Below are 22,475 nucleotides of genomic sequence, written 5' to 3'. Positions count from 1 at the left end.
TCAATACTGTTACTCAATATTGTTTCATATATTTACTAAAACTAAAAAAAGACAAAATCTTAATAAAGTATTAAAATTTTCAAAATGCGGTGGGAATATAAAAAAAATATACGCATACTAAAAAAAATACATAAATTAAACTGGACTAAAAACAAAATACGGAAATAAAATCGAATCATGTGACCATTAAAGTCACCCTTTCCAGTCACTGTCATCAATGGTGCCAGTGTTCTTAAGCGTACCAGTGTTGAAGAACGACGCGGTCGATGGCTGCTTCTTCTTGCACAGATATTAGAAACGCTGCCCTCGGAGTTTGTTTTAATTTCTGCACACAGCCAAGATTCGCGATTGAATTTTGCGTTGGCCGAAGCGAACGCAATCGGAACGGATAGCCCACGGATTGGCCAAGGATACGGGAACGGAAAATAGGAAGGGATACGGCGGATATTACGCACGGGAGAGATGTGGCCCCAAACGCTGGAAATGTCGCGGGACGAGTGCCGAGGCATGTTGCGTCGACTTGGTGAGGATTCGGAAGCCTCTAATCCACGACAGAATCGCTGGATATCCAACTACAAATCTCCCTTGTGACCTGTTCCATCTTTTCGTTTATGTTTATTCCTCAGAACTCGAATCCTATTCGCATATAATAAGCGTTTTTCGCGCTCAAGGAGCCCTCAATGAGCCCAAGGCAAAACTGCTCGAGGAGCTTCGGCAGCTGTTCCACATCACCCAGGAGCGTCATCGGGCGGAGGTCAGGAGGGCGGCCAACGACGAACAGCTCTGCACGATAGCCGAAAAGTTAGATCCATTATTTTGATAGGTTTCTCCACAATGTACTAACCCATCGGTGTGTGTGTGTGTATCCATTGCAGTGTTGGTGGCCCAAACACCTGGCAGGAGTGGTCGCGGGAGGGCCGACGGCCGTATCCGCTGCTTCCGAGGATCAGTCCGCAGACAGCACTCACCATAGTTGCCAACGACCTGGCGGCCAAGGTTTGTGCAGAGAATGCCAAATTGGCGGCGCCCGCCGAAACGGGAATCCACTTCGGAGAAGCCCTTATGGAGCAGGCCTCGTACGTAAGCCTAAAGCACAGCAGGAGCATCAGGAGTCAGGATCAGCCCACGGTGATCATGGAGGAGCCAGTGAGTAGTCCAATTGTTATATAATCCCCTAGTGCCACTTTTCCCCATTCGGCATGAAGGTGCAGACTGTACCTCTCTTGATGAAAAGTAGTGGGCGGCTTACAAACAAGGTCAAATTGGGGCTATATACCAAGAGATTTTTTCAGAGGTGTAGAGATTTGAGAGGACTATTAATCAATTGGCGAGGAGTTTCATACTAAATATATTCTAATTGGAATTTTGAGATCCAAGTGGAAAATTAAGGCGGGAAAACCACAAAGTTGAACCATAGTTCATATAGTATGTAGCTATATTATATAAACAGTTTTATTTATACCAAATGGATAAGTGTTTTTGCTATTCTTAAGATTTAGAAAGCTGCTTGTTAATTTTTTAATCCATCCAATTAGTTTTTTGATTTTAACTGCCTTTAACAGTACTCTGGTAGGGTCTGTTAAGTGACTGTTAACTGTCCGGAGGGAAACTGTTATCGATAACGGGTCAAAATTATAAACTTTTTGAATTTTAAATAGATTTTTTAAATCTTTAAATCTTAAAATCTTTAATCTTTTTAAAATGCCTTCAGTTCAAGGTGCCCGATGTGCCCAACGAGGTGAAAAAGATGACACAGAAGCGCAAGGAGTCCGAAAGCGGAGGAGATGGAAAGCCAACCAAGCGACGCCACATGCAGCAGCAGCCACAGAACCCAAATCCCCTGATTCCCCAGCAGCAGGCGCAGCCGACGGCGCAATCGCCATCCGGAAACTCTGCCGCCGAAGAGGGTGAACCTGCGCCACAGGAGCAGCGGCCCAGTCCACGCACCGTTCAGCAGCGGTTCTTCTATCAGCAGCAGATGAAGCACAAGCAACGCCTGGCCAGCAAAAGGAATTTGGCCAACAGCTTGGGTGCCTCCCCGCATACGGGGAATGCTCACGGCGGTCGCCACATTTCATCGGCCGGTGGAGATGCTGTAGCCAGTGGTAAGAGGATAGCTGCCCCTGCCAAAAGCGGAAGGCGGGCCCAGAAGCAACTCCAACAGCAACAGAAGTTGCATCAGCAGCAGCACCACCACCTCCAGCAGCCGCAGCAGCATCAGCAGCAGCAACCGAAAGTATTATTGCAATCCCCGGAGGCAGTGCCCAATCATATGGTGGTGCAACCGCATGTAGAATATGTTCTCGACGAGGCGCTAAAAACATTGGCAGCCAGCTCATCCCCCACCCCCACACCTACGCCCACGCCCTCATCCACAGCCACTCCCCCCTACACCTTGGTCAATGAGCAGAGGCCGTTGGTGACTTTGAAACCATTGAAGCCGTTGAAACCACTGGTCTATGGTCCGCAAAGTGGGTCGGGTGCCGGTGAAATCGGTTCACCCACCACGCCAAGCTCGCGGGGTTTTGCCAGCTCGCCGATTGTTTTTAAGGATAAGTTGCAGGCCTCGCCGGTGCTGCTTCAAGCCCAAAGCCAGAGCACTCCAGTGAACAAGTACATTGTGGAAGAGAGGCAGCCGGACTTGTCACCTTCTGCGCCAAGCACTTCCAGACCCATTTCCACCGCAACTCTTCCCCTGACTCCCCAGATCATCAGTGTCCAGCAGATTCCGGCGCCGCCGATGGGCGCTAAGTTGCGGCCAGCGGTTGCATCTCCTACGAGTTCCAACAGCTCCATCTTGCCACCGGGTACAAAGCTCACTCCCAAGAAAATCAATCTACGTGAAGGCGACCCCAAAACTAAGACTTTGCCCAGTCCTGCGGTGCGTCTACTGCCCTACACGGAACCCATAGGAAGCCCCTTGTCCCCGCTAAAGGACTCCAGGGTGACCCCGTTGAGCAGCGCCTCCACAGTGAACATAATCAAAAATATACCAGCGAGTAGCTTGAATAACACGCTGATTACTCCTCTGCCGGCAGGAGCAACCAGTATGCCAGGGAATCTCTTCAGGGCTAAGGTGACCACCCCGCAGATAAAGTCAGTGAGTGCAGCGAGCAGTACGTCCACAGTGTCGAGCGGAGTGGCTACGGGAGCAACCACTACCAGTGGAACAACAGTTCCATCGGTGGCTCCACAAATTTTGGGCAACATCAAGCTAACCACCTCCACCGGTGGATCGGCTACCATTAAACAGGTGCCCAGCAGCGCCCTCCGCAATTTCAAGATTTGCTCACCGAACGGAAAGTTGTTCCTTCCGGGCAAACTTCCAGCTGGGAGCATTATACACAAGCTCAACAATGCAGGAAGTGCCCCAGGAGCGGTAGCGGCCACAGCAGTGTCCACCAGTAGCACCACCTCCTCAGCCATCTCGCCAAATCCGGCGAGGGAACAGAGAATCAGTATCCAGAAGATGCAGATACTTCCGGCTGGCGGTAGTGGGAGTGCTGCAGCAGCAGGTGGAGCAGGAGCAGGCGGAAGCCCAACAGCTACTACCATTACCGGCTTGAGTACGAGTGTGAAGCAGCCAAGCTTGAGCGGCAAACCCACCACACTCACCTTTGCCACTGCTGGCGGTGGCAAGAACAACTTGGTCTTCCTGCCGGCTAGTGCCGCGAGCGGAATGCGTGCGGTCACCCTGGCGACGGGAAAGCCCAAGCCGAATGTGGTTGTAATAGGAGCCACCACGTCCACTTCCTCAGCAGGCAGTGCCACGTCTCCCAATCCTGCGGCAGGTGCCAGCAAGCCCAAAGCCAACCAGTTGATTACCGAGGACACTCCCATCGATATTATCAACATGCCAATAATTGTGGCGGACAATGGCACCAGCTCGGAGGTGGTCAAGCAGGGACCCTCGAAGAATACCCCTGTGGTGGTGTTCAATGCCACCGATTGGGAGATGGAGTTGGATCAGGCGGCCACCAAAACTGCCAACACTTCGTCGAAGCAGAAACTAGAAGACGTCATAGTGGAAGAAGACGAAGAGGAGGAGCTCGAGGACAGAATAGATACGGACCATCCCATTGACCACACATCCTCCTCGGACCACAACAATAGCAGTAAGTTGTAGAAGCACCCTATCACTAAGTTTCCCTACTAAACAGCTATACTCGTTTCAAGTTATCGAACTGAATCCAGAGGATGATAGTACCATAGAATATGTGGACATGGACCTGGAGCAGCCTATCGAGATCGAGAGCACCAGTAACATATCCCCGGAGACCACCACCTCGCTAAAGGCGGCCATTGTCTCAGCGTCGGCCTCGCCGCAGAAGAAACAGCCACTAGAGCAGCCGCTCGGTGCTGGAGCTGCCGCTCTGTAAATCACCCGCTAGTTATATTACCTTAAAGATTCCCCATTTCGAGAAAATCGAGTGAGAGAACGCACACAGCAGACCCGGTTCGGAATAGGTTTAGTTAGTAGTTTAGCTTCAATGTCGAGAGTTCTCCATCATCCCCGGTTACCATTATCATTTTATTTTATTTAGTATAGACCTAGCCTTGGAGCAAAGTGCAAGATTATCGTAAAATCAATTCTCTGTGCTAGTTTGTGGAGCCTCAGTTTAAAAATGAACGTATTGTTAAGTTGCCAAAACGCAGAGCCACTGTTCTAAACATCTAATGTCGTATAACCTGGAAATTGTGTTAGTTTTTAGTTTCATTATTATTTCATTAATCCTGGAAGCACCTTAGTCTCTCCTGTAAATAGGGATCTCCCTTCTGCAGACTATCCTTTATTTTGTATAGCTTGTAAATAGAGCCCACAACACGCCCCACCCCCATCCCCTAATTTCGATCTAGTTTAATTGATTTAAGTTTAAAGCCCAAGAAAATTATTAAAAAACTTCAAATTTAAAAACAAAAAAAAAAAGGAAAATTGTTTAAATGTTTAAAAACTTGAAAGATTTCTTAATCGTATGAGATTATAGACCCTAGTTGACCCCCTCCACGAAATGTGTAAATATCAGATGAATTTCGAATTACAAAAGCAAGTAATATATACATATGTATAGACATCTAGTTCGCATAAGAGCCACCAAACACCACTTACACCACTCACCATGTTTAAAGGAAAAAAAAAAGAAAACTCACACCCAGATGATAAGCATATACCGATTTGTAGATGTTAAGTATTTTATGCGTCGATTTTGTAAATCCCGATCTAAAGAGGAATGTTGTAACTTTTAGAGAAAAAACCCAGAATCAGAAGAGATCTGAGCATCCCCCTTTCCCTCCTGCGCGGATAAATAAACATACAATTTCAAACAAAAAAAACTATTGTTGAACAATGCGTGTCGCTGTACAATTTTTTTAGCATAGACCTTTTAAACGAAATAAATTTAAATGTAAAAAAACAAACACAACGTCCTTCATTTGTCTTTTTTTGTAGGTGTATATGTACAAACATATATATTAATATAATTTCAATAATGCACAATACAATCCGCCGATGCAAGGTGTTAACATATTGCCTTTGCCTGAGAATCCGGGGTTTGGTTTTAAAAGAAATGCCTTCCAGTGATAGTTTTGTTACAAAAAAAGTTAACTAAATTGTGTAAAAGGGAATTAGTCTTGAGTGCGGTGGATTAGAGTCGAGTTTAGTTGCCACCCAAGGTCATGCCGCCCCTGCCCCAAGCGTTGTCGGCCGCCTGCCTCGGTGGTGCTCTGCTCTCTGGTGGCACTCCAAAGCCACCGAAACCGCCAGAGACATCCGGTACAAGACGTTTTCTGGAAAACACGACCAGATTAGAAGAGAACTGCTATTTTGTTCTTTTCGATATACTTACAAAAACTGTGGCGTTTCCAAAAGCGCGGTACCGCCCAGATCCTGCGAGTATTGGAACTTAAAGAAGTAATATATGTGACCATTGAAGATGCCCATCAATGAGGTCAGGGAGCTGTGGAAGGTTAAAGGTGATTAAAAGTCTGATTTAGATATAAATCTATCTAGCACTTACAACTTGAAGATGAATTCGAATCCAGCCAGCACCCAGGGTAGGTACATGGCCTTGAACCGAGTGCCGAACCAAAAGGTGACGGTCACATCCTTGTTAAGCTGGCACCATATGTAAGTGATGGCCATCACCAGCATGTCCATCAGGAAATAAACATTGAAGAGAAGTCCACCAAGATTGGCCAGCACTGCGGCAATGATTAATAGGTACAGGTAATCCGCCGGGCTCCGGTTGTACTGGTCCTTCTCCAGCTTGGAGCTGTACTGAACGATGAAGTAGCAGTTGATCAAGAAGTGGAAGGCTGTGTTCGGCGAGATGGGGAACACGAACAGTGACGTCATACAGCGCCAAAGCTGAAACTTTCCAAGGACCAAAGATCGGTCCAGATGGAGCCAGTGCAGCGGGATGATATCGAAGCGGCATAACAAGCTGAGGCCAACGGTGGCCGTAATCCAATAGCGGGTGAAGCGGGGCAGGGATCGATACCACGTTCCTGCGTCCATTGTGATTAAATTTTTGTTTTTCTTGAGTTTTAATTCATAAAAAGAGGTTGGGTAGTTTTGTTGCTTTACGTGTCTTTCTAGAGATGGGACGAAATGTGCACAGTAACTATTGTGAATGTCGGTCCAGTGTGACCTTACTTTCGATATTTAAAAATATGTAAGCGCGGGTTTTTTAAATTCAAATGTGATTTTTAATAAAAATGTTTTATTTATTATTATCAGGAGGACAGAATCGAATTTGACAAAATTTCGTATGCTTTTGTTTCAATTGTGAATTAGAAAACTGTAGCTTATGGAAGTTTTAGAATTTTAGCACTAAAATTGTAAAAAAAAAATGTAATGCTTGCAATGTTGCAATGGTTTTTTAAACAATCGGAATATTAAAAATAAGAAATATATGATGTTCTATTTTTTTAGTATCTTTTAATAAATTCTTTATTGTAAAATAAGATCATAAACCATTGTTTTATTAAGCTGCAAAAAGTAATAATCCCGGGGCTCTATTATTTTGCTTATATTTCATTTTTCAAAGGCCCCCTTACAGTTTTCACCTTTGATCCTGATTTTCTTGGTTTTTTTGTGTCAATTTTGGCGACTGACAAAGCGATGGCCAACAACAAAGGGCACACATGCAGAACACTTAATTCATAACAGACGACAGCACATAAATAAATAGTGAAAATTTTGGTTTATTTTCGGCAACTTTTTGCGGTATCGGCATGAAGATACCTTTTGTTACCTTGCTTCCTCCCTCCAAAAATAAAAAAAGGAAAATACAAAAAATATAAATTTGACAGGTAAGAAGCGTGTGCCACTCATTCAGGACTCATACACACATGCACGTACACAGACATCTACAATTGCAATGCAGTGGTGCGAAATTAATCAACGTGGATGCTGTGCGCTTTTACAATATCCTGATTTCTCGAGTGGACGCGATTCAGATAAATTATTTTCTGATGATGATTTTTCTGAAATGAGTTTTGAGCTAATTGCTACGTAGAATTTATTTCGCATTAACCCCAAAACGAAAGTAAAAGCCGGGGCTTAAACTTAGTTCTGATTTCGGTACAAAAATGCCGATGCATAGAGCCTTTTTGAGAGATACTAGGAGTGTATCATTTATGCGGGTGCCTGTTGAATTTCCCATGGAATTTCCCGTGGAAGAGAAAGTGAGTCCGATGGCTTGAACGAACGGGACAGGGCTACGCTACGAGAGAGCAACAGTAACAAAATGTCGAGGCTAATCAAGCCGAGGACACGCCCACCAATTGGCCATTCAAAGATGGATGCTAGAGCAGTACGACGCATGCGCTGCCCCCCACTATTTGATACGCCCACCGAAGGTGCTTCCTTACGCTCACCATGGGGTGACATCCCCACCATTCCTGGCTCTAGCTGCATATCAGCACCCACACAGATGGCATTACATAGATGCGGCTACGGCTACGGGTACGGTTTTATTTACTTACCCGTTGAGCCTTTTGCCTGGAAACCCACCAGGTTCAGTTGGCTCTGTCATTTTGTTGTTGCCGAAGCCAGCCATGTGGAGCCAATGCACTGGGCCAAATAATGGAAAGTTTAAAACAAAAATAAGTATAATTTAAAAGTATAGTAAAAAGTCTTAAATAGGATTGGATTAAGTCTAAAATTCAGACTTTAAATATAAGAAATATTTGTAAAAATAATATTCTTCCAGTGTGCTCGCTCATTTCGTTGCGTCCTATGTAGAGAAGGTATCCTACTCTTCACCCCTCAGCCCTCTTGCCAACCACCTTGGACTCCTTCATTGCGTCTTTTATTTAATATTTTATATGCAAACATTTTATTATCCCTTTTTCAACTTGTGCTAGCTGGCAGAGTTGTCGTTTTTTTCCTGCCTTGAATTTGGCTTTTGTCCATTTCAATTGCTGTAATGAATGCCATATCTCCTCTCCTTCCATATCCTTTGGCTCCAGGACTTGCTCCTGCTCCTCCCAGCTCTCTCCTCTTCATTTTTGCAGACACTTGAGGTGTGGAAAATGCAAAAAGTTGATTTCTTGGGCGCCTTGTGGAAAATTCTTCTAAAAAAGTTGTCATTATTTAATGGAATCTTTTAGCCAAGGAATCTTAAAAGTTTACAGATGTTGGACATAAAATGAAAAGGATTACGTTTTTTCTGGTTTTTGGTACAGATTTTTGAGATATTAAGGATATTTGAGCAAAAACTTTGAAGAGCTCTAGTAAAAACTTAAAAAATAGCAGTCTTTAATTGTAAAATTTCTCTAAAAAAAGGTCCTGTTTTCGTTTAAGGACTCTTACAGATTGGTTCCCAAACTAACGGGACTAGGGATCTCCCAGCAATTTCGAATTCTCTATACGGCTCCTCACGTGTGGGAATTTCAAATTCATTCTTTTGACATTTGCCTTGCATCTAATTACTGTAATTATTTGATTAAAAAATCTCCCAGGGTGCTCAATCGTTTCACCTTTTGCCATCGACGCCGCCCCTTCGCCCCCTTTTCCCAGTTTTCCTCCGGCTCGGTCTTTGTGGCAGGATCTCAGTTACAACAAAACAATAGACCCTTCGCACACACATGTGTGTGTGCTTATATTCGGTTGTCATGGATTCGAATGAAAATTCAGATGCGGAGCAGATTTCACAGGACCTCTCTTTGAAAATTGCACAAAAATGTGATTCCAATGGGTATTTTAAGTTTTTTTTTTGCTTTGGCTTTGCCCTCCGAACTCGATAATGTCCCAGCAGGATAGCAAAATGGGAAAAACCTGAGGGGGCACCCAAAAAAAAAAAAGACAAACTACTGCGAAAATTATAAACAGTGTGCTACGTCATTAAAATATTAAATAGATTTTTAAAAATATGAATTAAAGGGAATAGGTTACGGGAAGTCCTTTTAAAATTCAATAATTTATCCTAAATCCAAAGGATCATATCATCCGATAGGGGTATCACTGTACTCACCTGTGTAAATGGGAGCGCAAAAAGAGGCAAATCACAAGAGCAGCGGCAGAGCAGCCAGCGACGATGCCAAATTGCAGTACAAATATGTACACACCCATCAGGGGTGTAGGGGGCTCAAGGATATGATAAGGGGGTGGGCCGCATGAGGTTATGTAGGGGCAAAAACTTAGTAAAAGGACAGTCAGCAGCTGCCAAATCCTGCAAAGAGCGGGCGGTCGGCCCGCTAAAGATGACGAGCATGATGGCGTTAATAGCACACACACACACACACAGACGCAGGCACACACAAGCACTCACACCATCTCATACCATACAAATAGTCCTATATGGCATGCGGTGCGAGCGGGATGTAAAGATGATAATGATGTTCCGCCTCTCCCGCAGTCGGCATTTCAGCGTCATTTCGAACAGAGCGAGAGAGTGTGTCGGGTGATTTTTGTTGCTTTTGCCGCATTGGACTTTGCCGTCGGCAAAGCGGGTGTGCTGAAGAGAGACAGGACATCAGGCAGGACGACACCAACGAGGAGCAGGCGCGCGCGCTCTCTTATTGATGAAATTTACCGTTTCGCCGTCGCCATATTTCCGTGACTTTCCGCCAGGACATCGCTGGGGCAACTTTGCTGCTGGGGTTTTTTGTTTTTGCCTTAATTTGCTTTGGCGCATAAATCAAATATTTACATTCCGAAATTGACGTCTTGAAAGCGCGGTCGCAAAAATCCAGCCATAGTCCTGCCAACAGATCTTTCGCGTGTGAGCCTGTTCAACTGGGTGTGTGCGTGTGTGTGTTTGTGTTGGCTTTAATACCAAAAACAAACATTAATTTGACCTGCAGCCGATTAGTGAATAAAAAGAAAAGAAACAAGACTTGAAAGGAGCACGGCCCCTAAAAAATAAAGACGCTTTGATGTTGAAGAAATCAATTTGCCACGAAATTCATCTCAATATTAACTCAAGCTCAGGAGATCAAAAAGGGATATTAATTGCTGTGGGTAAACATCCAAAGTTTGGATCCTGGCTGGAGTTTTTCACCCATTGGTGAGTTATATCCCTCTATTTGATTTTAATTTATGAAACTTAATTATTGTTTAGGCAACATTTACATAATTCCTATTGGAAGCTACTCATTCTAATATTTCTAGATTATAGAAAAACCTCACGAAACCCTTTCAAGAAACTTTCTTCACTGACCTCAAAGTAGGTTCTAACTAAACCCCCTTCTTGGCTTGAATAGTGGCCAGAAGTAGGACTAAAATATTTAAGACTCCGCCTGTTAAATGCCAACTAGCCGCTAAGCCGGCCACTCGAAGGCTTTGCCACCTTCCACCTTTCACAGTTGCCCCAAAAAAAAAATGAAGAGAAAAAGAAAAAAGGGTTGCATAGCGTTTTGGGGGAAAAAAACCGGGCCACTCGAGGAGGCCAGTGAGTTGCCCCCGGGGGCGACGGCGTGAGTGCGAAATGAAATGGAAAGTGCCCTCAGAAGCTGCCAACTGAGCGCGACAATCTGTCAAATGTTGAAATGTTCAGTTCTTGTTGTCGCCTGTCGCCTGTCGTCGTCGGTCGTCTATCAATTGTTAATGTCACAGACGCCCAGCATGAGGAAAGGATGTGGCCCGCCATGGGGGTGTAGAGTCCTCTAAAGTCATAGCACTGTTAAAAAAAGCTATTCATGAAATCCATTTTTAAGGATGCTGGAACTTTAAGAAAGTATAAGGAAAAAATTTCCGAAAACATATTTCTAATAATTGTTTTTAAGTTTTTAAAGATTTCTGGATTTAGAGATTTGTTCATTTGATAACCAGGATATCGAAGTATTGTTTCTTAAGTATGAAACTTTTTTATAACTAAAACAAAAGGTCATCAAAAACTCCAACAATAAGATACAAATAAATACAATAAGAGCTCAAACTACAATAGGTGGAAAATAGTATTTGAAGAAATATATTTTGATGAACTGCATGGAGTTTATACATAAGTGATGGTTAGCTTTTGAATAACTACTAAAAATTTGAATAAATTTGTTATACAAATATTTTCATCCTCCGTTTCCAATTCTTCAAGTGTAAAATACTAAGCATCTTAACGTGATGTTTTGGGCCTGTTTAACTTTCGCTTGACTGGCGTTGGCTTTCTTTCTTTATTTTTAATTGGGATTTCTGCTGGTGGTAAAGTCCAATGTCTTGGCAGGATTTCGCACTGGCAGGACTCACACTACAAAGAACTTTCGCCCTCGCTGTCACTGTCAATCTTCGATTCAGTGAACAAGGAACTTGGGCCAGAGTCCACGCCACGTGGTGGCTCCTCTTTCCCTCGGATTTCTTACCCCTCCGAAATGCGCTTTTGAATAAAAACACACAATGTGCAGTCCTGAGTCCGTGTGGCAAGAAATATCCAGAAGCCAGGGGGTGCACAAAGCGTTTACCGATTTCTACTTTCCATTTTTGTGGTTTCGCGCATTTTTTATTTGGTTTCGTTTTTTTGATTTCCTGACACGGGTACGCCGGCAATCGTTGTGACATTTTAATTGTTTATTTGCGCAGAGTCCTCGGTGCTCTGGTCTGTCCTCACTTACTCCGCATCCTTCGCTGCCCGAAATCCTGCATTCGCATCCTGCATCCCACTCAAGTGCTCCGTTTGTGCTTCCGTATACCCAATACATTTTCTTCTTTTTCCGGCGGGTGAGAGTTGTTCCTCTTTATTTTTTTTTTGTATTCCCCTCTGAGAAATCGAAATTTGCCTTGTCCTGCGGTGGAGAGTCCTTCGCAGAGTCCTCCACTTTCGCGTTGCCGGTTAGCGTACATTGGTTAATGTAAATATTTGGCTTTTGTTGTCACTTCAAGTGCTCTTTACTGCTGTTTATTATTAGTTGCGTTTTTTTTTATAAGAAAGGTTTTTTAAAGTCGTCTGGGGAATTGTATAAATAAAGTAATGGTTACAAAATGTTTAAAAAATATAAATATACTTTTTTGTTTGATAATAAGTCTTACTTAAGTATCCTTGACAACAACTCTTTGTTTTACTTCATAAAACTTTTACTTACATATTTCCCTACTTTAACTTATAAGCTATAACCCCTTTTTTAATAATTTTGCATAATTCCTAATTTTAATAGCTTATCACACTATTAATAAAACTCCCCCCAACCCGCTCAATTAAACCAGCTTAGCTGCTGTATCTTTTACATGTCGCTGACTTTTTATGATATCAATATTTAATAAACGAAATCCCCTCGCCCCCTTGGCGGCACTTGAGCAACAACATGCGGATAAAAAACTGTTCAGAAATCAACATAATCATCTAGCAATCGCTACAGTGCCGAAACCACCACCGAGTTCTCTGGGCACCCTCATAACCGACTCATAGGGCTTCTGGCTCGGAATCAATCAAACAGTTCGGGCCTAATAAGCCCAGTGGCTTGCATATGGCAGTTTATTAGATACAAATTTTTGAATTGGAACTGAGATTTTTCAGCCACCCTAAAAAAATAGAAGTCGACCATTTTGCAGCTGGAATAGTTGCTCTATTTTTGCTTCGATTCGGTAATGGGTGCGCAGGGTGACAGCGTCAGGGGCAAGGGCATGGGGTTGCTATAAAAGATCGCCATGTGTAGCCATTTTTCCAGTCTTGGGATTCTTTTGTGATCCTGAAACAGGACTAACCCCTATAAAGGGCTTGATTCAAGTGCGCAAAAAACTAATAAAAAGGGAAGTCGCAACTCGCAACATGAAATATCCGAAATCGGGGTTCGTTCGGTCGAGAAACCAGCAATTAAATCAGCGTTTATGTAGTTCTCGGGCGATGTTCACTCCCCTGGTTGTAACTTTTTGTTTATTATGCCTAATTGCAGTTACTCCATCATCACCAAGCCACCATCATTATCATCATTATTATCCTTGTGCGCTTTTGTCGGCGCCCCTTTTGCAGCTGCTTTCATTTTACATTACTTTGTTCTTTTATTTTCGTTCCAGCCGTCCCACATGGCGCATGCTTGATATTCTATTTGAGGCAAGTTCTTTTCGAGGCGTTCCTTGCGCCACTTGCATGCTTAGATATTTGCATTATTTGCCACTTTTTGCGGCACTGCTCTAAAAATAATTTTCGAGCTCGTTAGGGGCTCTTTTTTTTTCTCTGCCTCAACATTTTTTCCTGTGGCGCAAATTGTTAGTTTCGAGTAGAGGACAGAGTGGCAAAAAAATGACTGGCACAGTGGGTGATAATATTTTTAACATTTTGTAGAGTTAAGGGAAGGGTTACAGAAAGGGAAGCTACACATAAATCATGTGAAAATTGAAATCGAAGCAGCAGGCTTCCAAATGGAACTTTAACTTGTTTCGCAAATGGTTAGGTCGTCAAGTATTGCGTTTTAAAGGATTGAAATTATTCAAATTTATGATTTATTTTATATATGTTCTTTTTTTTTGTATATTTTTTTAGGTATAGTTTCCTAAAAATTAGGTCTGCAATACTGCCACTTTTTGTATTTTCTTTCAGGGTAAGAAAGGGCTTTACATTTGTATAACTTCTTTCAGAAATTACATGATTTTTGGTGGAAAAAGAACTCATAGAAATTTTATGATGAAACTGGGAAAATATAAGAATGAATCTTATTAAAAAATAATTTATTTTAGTACATAAATTGCTTTAAATTCTTAAATGTTAATTTATTATGCTTGAAAATAGTTTTTAATTTTAATTAAAATTTTTGCTTCAATAGTAAAATAGAGTGTTCCTTATAAATATTATTATTAAATCCTTCTTACTGCTATTATAGACTTATTTTATATAAAACTCAGTATCTTTTTACTTGAGGACCCCCTTTCTTAAACTACATTCAAAGCCAGGCCCAGTCTAGTCCTTGGAAATCATTTAAATAAAGATTACCAACATGCAAGTTGGCAGGCCCCACTCCCTTTATAAAGAGGTCGCTGAAAAGTAAATTATAGAGTACAATACCACTTGGAGGAGGAGCTGAGACTGTCGGCAAATTACGTGGCCGTAAATGGGGAATTTATTTTTAAAACCAGAGGCTAGAAGAACATCGCCAGTTTGAAATGAAATTGGCTGAAGAGTGGGGCTTTCGGCGTCGTCTATGATTGCACATTTAACGGCAAACTATGGGGAAAACAAAATGGCGGATCTGTATCTGTAAGTGTATGTGTCTGGGTATGTGTGTGCGGGTAATTTGCGTGTGCGCTGATCATTTGACAAGCGAAAAAGCGACAACAAATTGACGTGGCACGAAGGAGAGATTCTATGGAATCTCCATGGATAAACCAACAACCCCTTTCCGGAACCACTAAGCCCGATGAAATGCGCCGCGAAATATGGCTGGGGTATGGCATAGAGGCATAGAGGAGTGCATCATCGTGTCAATATTTGTATTGGTCATGTAAACATTTTTAATAGGCTGTTTATCAGCTAGTTTGCCAATGGATTCCTCCTGCTCGTCCTGGATGTACGGATACTTACGTATCTGCTAGATACTTGACAGCTGTTGCAATTTACGCTCGAACTGCGCGATTCAAAAATTGTACGCTTTATTTGCGTTTGGGCTTGCGGCATTCGAGATCGCTCCGCGTTTCTAGTTTGTTGAATGTATCTTGTAGATACTTATTTCACTGTTTGCTCTAGGCAAATAGTTTTAAAGAGGGCGCCAATTTGTTTGCCGTTTGTCAGTTTGTATTTAATTGAAAATTACATTTTTCCCAAAAAGTATTCCCCCGTCGAAGCGGACCACAAAGAGATTTGTTTGCGTTGCTTAATGAGGTTGAATGTGGGCGGTGGGCGCGGATTTTTGGATTTTTAACCTGTAAAAAAAGTATATAAATTTTGGTTTAATAGAGAAATATTTATTTCACCCACCTTTAGTGTCTCTTGTATATCAAAGTTACAATTTATAAATATATCTATTTGTTTTTTCAACCCTTGCGGGGATCGAACCCGCGACCTTTGGATTAGAAGTCCAACGCGCTATCCGCTGCGCCAAAGGGTCTCATATTGTCCGCCCGACTTTTTTTTCATTCATATATTCTAAGGTTTTCGAAAGAATTAAATTTTGAGTAAAACAAGAAAAAACAAACAAAAATCGAAAGAGAATCTATTTGTTGAGTTTTTTTCATTGAGATGCTCACTCTCAGCAAACATCAGACAGCTATTTAAATAGATGTTTTCATGTTGGCTTGTGAGTTTCAATTATTTATAGAGCTACACTACACTTTAAAAAAAAAAATTTATCTTTGTCTTGAAAAAATGCATAAACCGTCGCAGTTCTTTTTGGTTAATCAATAGATCTTCGTACATAGATTAGTGTTTCAAGGAGCCCTTCAATCACCCCTGATGGGGGTATTCTTCCAGTAATTTTGTTGGCGAACATTAAGTGCTCAATTTTTTTGCCTTTCATTGAGTTTTGTTACAGGCTTCAGTTTCTTATCAACTCGCCGGGATCTTCATGCGCTTTTGGCTAATAAAAGGTGGGGGTTGGATTTGGTTTGCTGGCTTTTTGTTCATAGGGGTAGCTGTAGGGGTTTAGGGTTATTTTCCTCTCGTGACTCTGAACAATTACTCAACTCGCTTTAGCTGCTGTTGCTACTTTCGGTTTGTTAACGAATTAATCAAATTGAACCAGACCAGGCCAGACTGAGCCAGACAACCCCGAAAATAGAGTAATTTACCCATTTGCAGTCCTGGCGATTTTTTATCTCTGCCCTTTCGTTTTCACGTCCATTGAAAGTGTCCCCTTTGGATCAAGGGGGAGTTTTCTCACTTGTTAGGCATTGTCGTTCTGCGTGATTTATCTACACCTTCCGACGGCTTTATTTCGCTCCTTTTTTTTTTTTTTGGAGACAACTGAGGAGAAACATGCATATGTATGCTATCCTGGGGCAGATTATGCAAAGTATTTCTGGTCGCTGTTGCCTGCAACTCTCGAAACGGATATTAAATTTTATTGCCCGTGTTGCCATGGAACATTTTTCCCTACGAGGGGTGGGAGTGGCTGATTTTATTGTTGAGCTCATTGAGCATTGAAGTACCTGCCCGGTCAATTAGTCTGTAACAATCGCAGTCCGGAATTTGCGTGCATTTTTTAGTGAGGAATTTCAAAAATTGCATCAAGAACTGAATGGGCGAACTTAATACCAGAGCTGCTATTGTCCGAAAAAATTATTATTTTTTGCGTTGAATTTAGTTGTATTTGCAAGATGGTTTTAAGTATAAAAAGTTGTACTGAAATCTATAAATCCACTTTTTAAAGTATATATTCAATTGAATATTAAAAAGGACTTAAAAAACACATTTATTTACAACATAAGTTTAATTAAAAACCTTTTTATAAGAATCTCTTCAATGTCCTTGTTTTTAATTACTGACAGTGTAGACTCTAGAAGATTTCAATTATATAAATATTAAGCAAAACTTCGCATAATTATTTTATGAATGAATAAGCCATCGGGCAACCAAATCTCACCTTGAACCGGTTCACGTCTAAGGACATTCTTAAGAAGCGACATCCTGTCGCCCACTCGCATTACAACAAGCTGGCACGAGCCAAATTATAATGCCAAAATCGTCACCGTCAACGGCACCGTCAACATCGTCATTATCGTCGTCGGGAATGTGAATGAAAAGCGCACAGACCTAGCAATTAATGAGCAGTTGTTTGCCTGGCAAAGCACTCAAAGGACAATGCCAGGACCTGAGTCTGCGAATGCTACTGACAGCCGACTGGCACAATGGAATTCGAAACCAAATAGGGAGCAGGGAGCACAAAAAACCAAAAAACATATGCATTTGATTTTCAAACTGAAAGCGACGATTTTCGCTTTCGTTGCGGGGACTTTGTACATTGCGGAATATAATTAACCGGAAGCGCGGCACACGCGCCAGGACGATGAACAGGACTCGAGAACAGGATGATCGGAACACCGACGCAGGATCGCAAGCAGGCAAGGAGAACGATGGCAAGGATCGCGTGTCAACAACCGTAGAAAGAAAAAGCATTTCCGCTGCCACGGCAGCCGAAAGCGAAATCAAATGTCAGGACAGTGAAAAAAGGACGAATTACGCCCCGAAGGAGCAACCGGTTTTGCGTGAAGGATAATCAAGGCTAGAGATGATCTTACACTGAAAGAAAATATATCTAATTAAAGACTTTTAAATAATTGGGGCTTGGATTTTTCTTATTTTTATTGAACTCTTGTTTTGTCATTTATTCTTTTAGTTTTAATATATTTCTCTCTGTGTAATAATGCTCATTCAACATGATCAAGGCATTGGCAAACAAGTCCTTTTGATTATCCTTTTCTGCCCACTTCGAGAAGCCAGAATCTCTGCCGGCAGCTGCCACAGGATGAAATAAGCAAAGAAACGAATCTCGATCTTGGTGGCTAAAGAACAATTGTTCGACTGCGCACATTGCTTCCTGTCGTCCTGCAAGCCACCGGAAGGATCAGCGCCGTCTTCGAGGGTTGCTCCTTGGACGGCTCCAGGACTTCAATCTTAAGAGCACATACACCCGGGATCCTAGCTCACTTCATCCCCCTTCTGATCTAGATTTCTAATATAATGCGTTTTTTGGAGGCGTGTTCGCTGGTGTGTGTCGCATATGTAGCAATTAACAGGACATGTGCAAAATCCGACCAGCATGTCCTTGAGCGCGTGCCTCGCGTCTTTAGAAAATAGGCGTCATCCGGGGGGCGTAGCGCCTGCTGCAATTCCCTCCCCGAGCCACCAATGTCATCCGATCTTCTTAAGCATTGAAGGGGGTGTGGTTGTGATGGCAAGGAATTATTCTTATAGAGCGGCAGCTGGCACTCTGTTTAATAAATTTCTTATAACAGGGCAAATCTTTCCAAAGATTTCGAGTAAATAGTTAAGGATAAACTTCTTGAATCCTTGTACTTTCTGGTTTATAATAAATGCTAGAGGCAAGAGGTTGTAGGTTTCCAGTGGCGGTTGTAATTATAGATATATAAATCTTTTTAATATTTCATATATCTTTAAATTAAAGCCCTCCAAACCCTTTAAAGAATTATATTATTCTGTTTCACCTTAAATCCTATTACTTCAAATCCCATTGGCAACTGTCATAACCACTTAGGCCCCTTTCCTCTTCCGCTTAAGCTAATTATCCTGTTAAACATTTCCCCTTTTTTAACGCCGCTTGCCCTTTTACCTTCTCCGGCCTTAAACTGAAATTTATTTAGCGACAAGCCCTAACAAAATATTTAACTATCGCGTTGCAAGGTTGCACGGAGGAAAAATAATTCTCCCACGACCAAAGGGGGACAAATCATAATAGCAAATAAAACACTTTCCGACTGATTAGCATAAGGATACGAAAAATGTTTTCGTGTTCACTGGAAACATTGTCGAGCCGTGTGCCGCCGCTTCGCTTCCTGTCATAAAATGTAACAACAACAATTTGTGACACTTCCCCCTTCGCGGGCGGGTCACAGGTCACAGGCGCAGTTTAGCAGGTCGCCGGGTACAAGGGTTGAGTTGCCGGAAAGAACAAGGAAAAAAATAAATATATATTTGAAAAAGTTAAGCGCGTGTCAACGTTTTAGGCGGGAAATTATTAACATGCTCATGTCGGACGCACCCAGACCCGTTTCAACCTGCGGTTAAGTGTATTATGCAACATTGTGTCCTGAGTCCTGTGTCCTTCGTCAGGACTGGACACGCGACCCGGACCAATACAATTATAATTGCAACAAATTGAACGCCGCCGGTGGCACGCGTCTCTATTAGCTCATCATCCGGTGGCACGAAGAACAGATTGTCGGATGTTGGGCGGATTGGGTGGTTTTTTTTTGGTGGATTGATAGGTTGGGTGGTGCAACTTGGTAACTTTGTTTTTCCCCCAACGGCTCGATATTCTCAATTTTTTTCCTTCCTTTCTCATTGGCTGTTTGCCACACGTCGCCTACGGTTGATTTATTGGCTTTTACTTATTTCCGGCCGTGTCCAACGATGTCCTCCGGACGGTTAAGGGCAATTTGGCTTAAGGACTCTTTTATTGGCTTTCTCTTGAGACCCCTCGCTTTTTTTGTCCCTTCTGGTAGTTGACACATGGTGATGACTTTTGGGGAAAAAATAAAGCGATTATGGTTCCAGGTTTTTATTAACTGTCATCTATAAATAGACATGAGAGAATACTTTTAAAAAGTATCCAAATATATAATTTACAATCGTGGTGGTCTCGATTATCATATTTGCATACATAATCACTGAAATTATCCGCAAAAATTATCTGCAAAAGTAAAACCGCAGCTGGTGGTTGGTCAGTCGAAACCGCAATTAGGTGATTAGTTTTATCAGATCATTGATACAATATTGTACAAGATTTTTAAAAACCCACACTGGCCAGCTGAAAAATCAAAACAATGTTTTATTCGGAATGAAAACGCTCAAAGGATTTCGGCAGTAATTTGTGCTAATTTGGGTCCACACGAATGTGGGTATAGAAAATCATAGAAAGATATATCCTTTACAAAGGAGCAGGGATTTATGTTGTGCCGCTGTCTAATAACCCATCAAAATATAGTGGAAACATGTCAAAATACTGTCAATACGTTTCCCAAATCTCTCTATCCATCTCAGCACTTGTGTTATAATTGTTCTCTAGAGAGCCCCGAATAGAGAACTACATATCTTTGAAAAGGACCGACAAAGGACCTACATAGGCTACCTACATACACCCGCTTTCATATCCACTAATCTCTATGTGTGGGTCGTGGGTCTCGGACGGTATTGTATCGGACCCAAAAGAAAAATATTTTTGAAGGAGAGGTCCTGGTTGGGATTATACCTGTAATTTGGACTGCTTAGATGCTTAATTGTGCTTAAATGTATGCATAGCTTATAAAATATTTGCCTTAAATATTTTGGTTAATCATGAAAGGGTACAAAGCACTTCGGGCTACACATCTCTGCATGTATCCTGAGGAGAGATGATGTTTTTGGTGAAATGTGTGATTGAAAATCCTTTGCAAAATGCAGGCTAAGGGGTATTTGAAAATTTTCTATATATATAGAAGAGTTGTAATGAGTTGTACTTATTTTTAGACAATTATTTAATCCTGTAATCTTTTCCAAGCATTTGGCTTAATGACAATTGCAGATCTCCAAACAATTTGCAGATTTCCTATTAATAATTCGCTCCCCTTCGGAAAATACCCTCGAGTCCAATCCACTTAACATTCTACCAAACAAAGACCCAATGCGTATAAATTCTGAATGAGTCTTCACAGTCAATTTCGCTAATAAAAGTGTTTTGGCAATGCTGGCGAAAAATAATGCCACCCATCCACCCGCCTGATATTTAATTTCCTTCGGCTAAGCCACAATTTCCGGTGACACCTACCTACCATAACGGGAAGCAGAAGGCAACGCCCCCAACAGACATCAAATCAAGGACTCGAAGCTGTCAAAATGCGGCCCACAATACGAAATTATGACAGCCGGGATGGGGAGTACTATTTTATATCCGTGTATTCCACAAAAATAGGGATGTGTTCCTCAAATGCGTGTGTGACAAAATGCCAGCATACGCATCGAAAGCCAATTAGGAAAAAAATAAATCACGCTTCGAAGGCAGAAGGACTTGACTGAAAGACAAGGATGCACTGAAAAAAAAGGAAAATAAATAGTTGCTCTTTAGGAGATATAGTTATGGTATGTCCCTCATAAAGATTGAAGAAATTTTTGAAGTTTTTCTAGCTGAAAGTATACTAATATACCTTGCCCTACTTAAAGTATTTATCTCAGTGCACTTACCACTTGAAACAGCCGCCCACAGACAAAGAAATCCACGAAACCCTCATACACATGCACAAAAACCGCACACATAGACCCACAAGTACAGTAGACAACGCACCACACCCCCACCCACCAAAAAAAAAAAGGAAACCAAGCAAGTGCCAAAAGCTGATTTCACTGTAATTACAATTCACACTCCCTTAAGGGGGTGTTTGGCGGTGGGGGGGAGCTTGTAATCCCGGCAAGGGGAAATAAAAACATCCTGCAAATGTGTTCTTTTTGTTTGGCAGCACTTAAGCGATGGCCTCCCCCGCAGCCACCCTCTGGCAGACGTTTTTTTGTCCACAGGAGTGAGGGCCTGCTTCTGAGGTTTGCTGATGATGATGATGAGTTGGCGAAAACCGCAAAACAGACACACCCACCCGTTCTACGAGGGGGAGGAGAAAGGGTGGAAGAAATGGGTGGATTTTGGTGGAAACTCTTTATAATACACTGGGGTTATTTTTTTTGGAGTTTTGAAAGGGAAAATGGTTTAGCTTTTATTTTAATGCATAAAATAGAGTCCTTTTTATTGAATTAAATAAACCTATTATCTCTAAAAATTTTATTTTTTTATGATTCATACTTTTAAGTTTTAAAAGTATTGGCTTAAGTTAGTTAAGGTTAAAAGATACTTTTAGATCATAATATTTATTAAAGTTCTTCTACCTTAAACTCTCCCATTTTTTTCCAAGTGCTTGGGTTTTTCCGCCTTTTTTCTGGGAGGCTGAACGCGTGCTAGGCCTACCCACTGAATAAACAAAGACCAGCTTGGGTTGGTCCACCGTAAGCCCAAAAAGCGTACACCATAAACCACCCAATCCCTGGGGGATGCCCAGGCATTCGGGGTGTGGGTGGGCAATAGAAATGTCACAAACAAACCGATTAAACAAGTACTTGGCAAACAAACGCCCACAAAAAACCACCGAACCACCGCCCAACCGGCAGGCGAATCAAAGCTGTAAACTGAAGTCCTTAAAACAGAATCAAACAATAACCGAAAAGTTTCCAAGGGTGACGAGGCAAATCTCTCACCTTACTTTAAACCGGAAAACCCAACAACCCTTTTTGTGAAGTTCAACAGGACTACACGTATTCCCACTTTTTTTTTTGGCAGGACTTCCGATTAAGTAGATGGTGACATCGTTTTGTGGGTCACGCGACTCCGCAAAAGGCTTCCATCTTTTTATGGAATGCCTGCTT

General features: G+C 42.1%; 2 protein-coding genes and 1 non-coding gene across 3 annotated transcripts; 1 reads left to right on the top strand and 2 right to left on the bottom strand.

The window, feature by feature from the left end:
* The first annotated feature begins 252 nt into the window (after nucleotides 1–252).
* LOC108126079 (BRCA2-interacting transcriptional repressor EMSY) lies at nucleotides 253–5,181 on the top strand. The gene is made up of 5 exons (XM_017242522.3): nucleotides 253–523; nucleotides 627–801; nucleotides 876–1,146; nucleotides 1,712–4,115; nucleotides 4,177–5,181. Exons 1-5 carry the CDS (start codon nucleotides 463–465, stop codon nucleotides 4,377–4,379), a joined length of 3,114 nt encoding a protein of 1,037 aa, XP_017098011.2. The 5' UTR covers nucleotides 253–462; the 3' UTR covers nucleotides 4,380–5,181.
* Nucleotides 5,182–5,425: 244 nt separating this feature from the next.
* Nucleotides 5,426–6,609, bottom strand: Der-1 (derlin 1). Its single transcript, XM_017242178.3, has 3 exons — nucleotides 6,015–6,609; nucleotides 5,844–5,954; nucleotides 5,426–5,784 (listed from the first exon to the last, which is right to left on the bottom strand). The coding sequence occupies exons 1-3, from the start codon at nucleotides 6,512–6,514 to the stop codon at nucleotides 5,655–5,657; spliced, it is 741 nt and encodes a 246-aa protein (XP_017097667.1). The 5' UTR covers nucleotides 6,515–6,609; the 3' UTR covers nucleotides 5,426–5,654.
* An 8,783-nt stretch (nucleotides 6,610–15,392) lies between these two features.
* On the bottom strand, nucleotides 15,393–15,465 carry TRNAR-UCU (transfer RNA arginine (anticodon UCU)). Its single transcript has one exon. It is a non-coding gene; the product is annotated as a tRNA-Arg (tRNA).
* Nucleotides 15,466–22,475: the final 7,010 nt, after the last annotated feature.

This window comes from Drosophila bipectinata, chromosome 2L, assembly GCF_030179905.1.
Source record: "Drosophila bipectinata strain 14024-0381.07 chromosome 2L, DbipHiC1v2, whole genome shotgun sequence".
NCBI classification, from domain to species: Eukaryota; Metazoa; Arthropoda; class Insecta; order Diptera; family Drosophilidae; genus Drosophila; species Drosophila bipectinata.
Note: the sequence above shows the minus strand (reverse complement) of the source record. Positions and strands in the feature narration are given on the sequence as shown.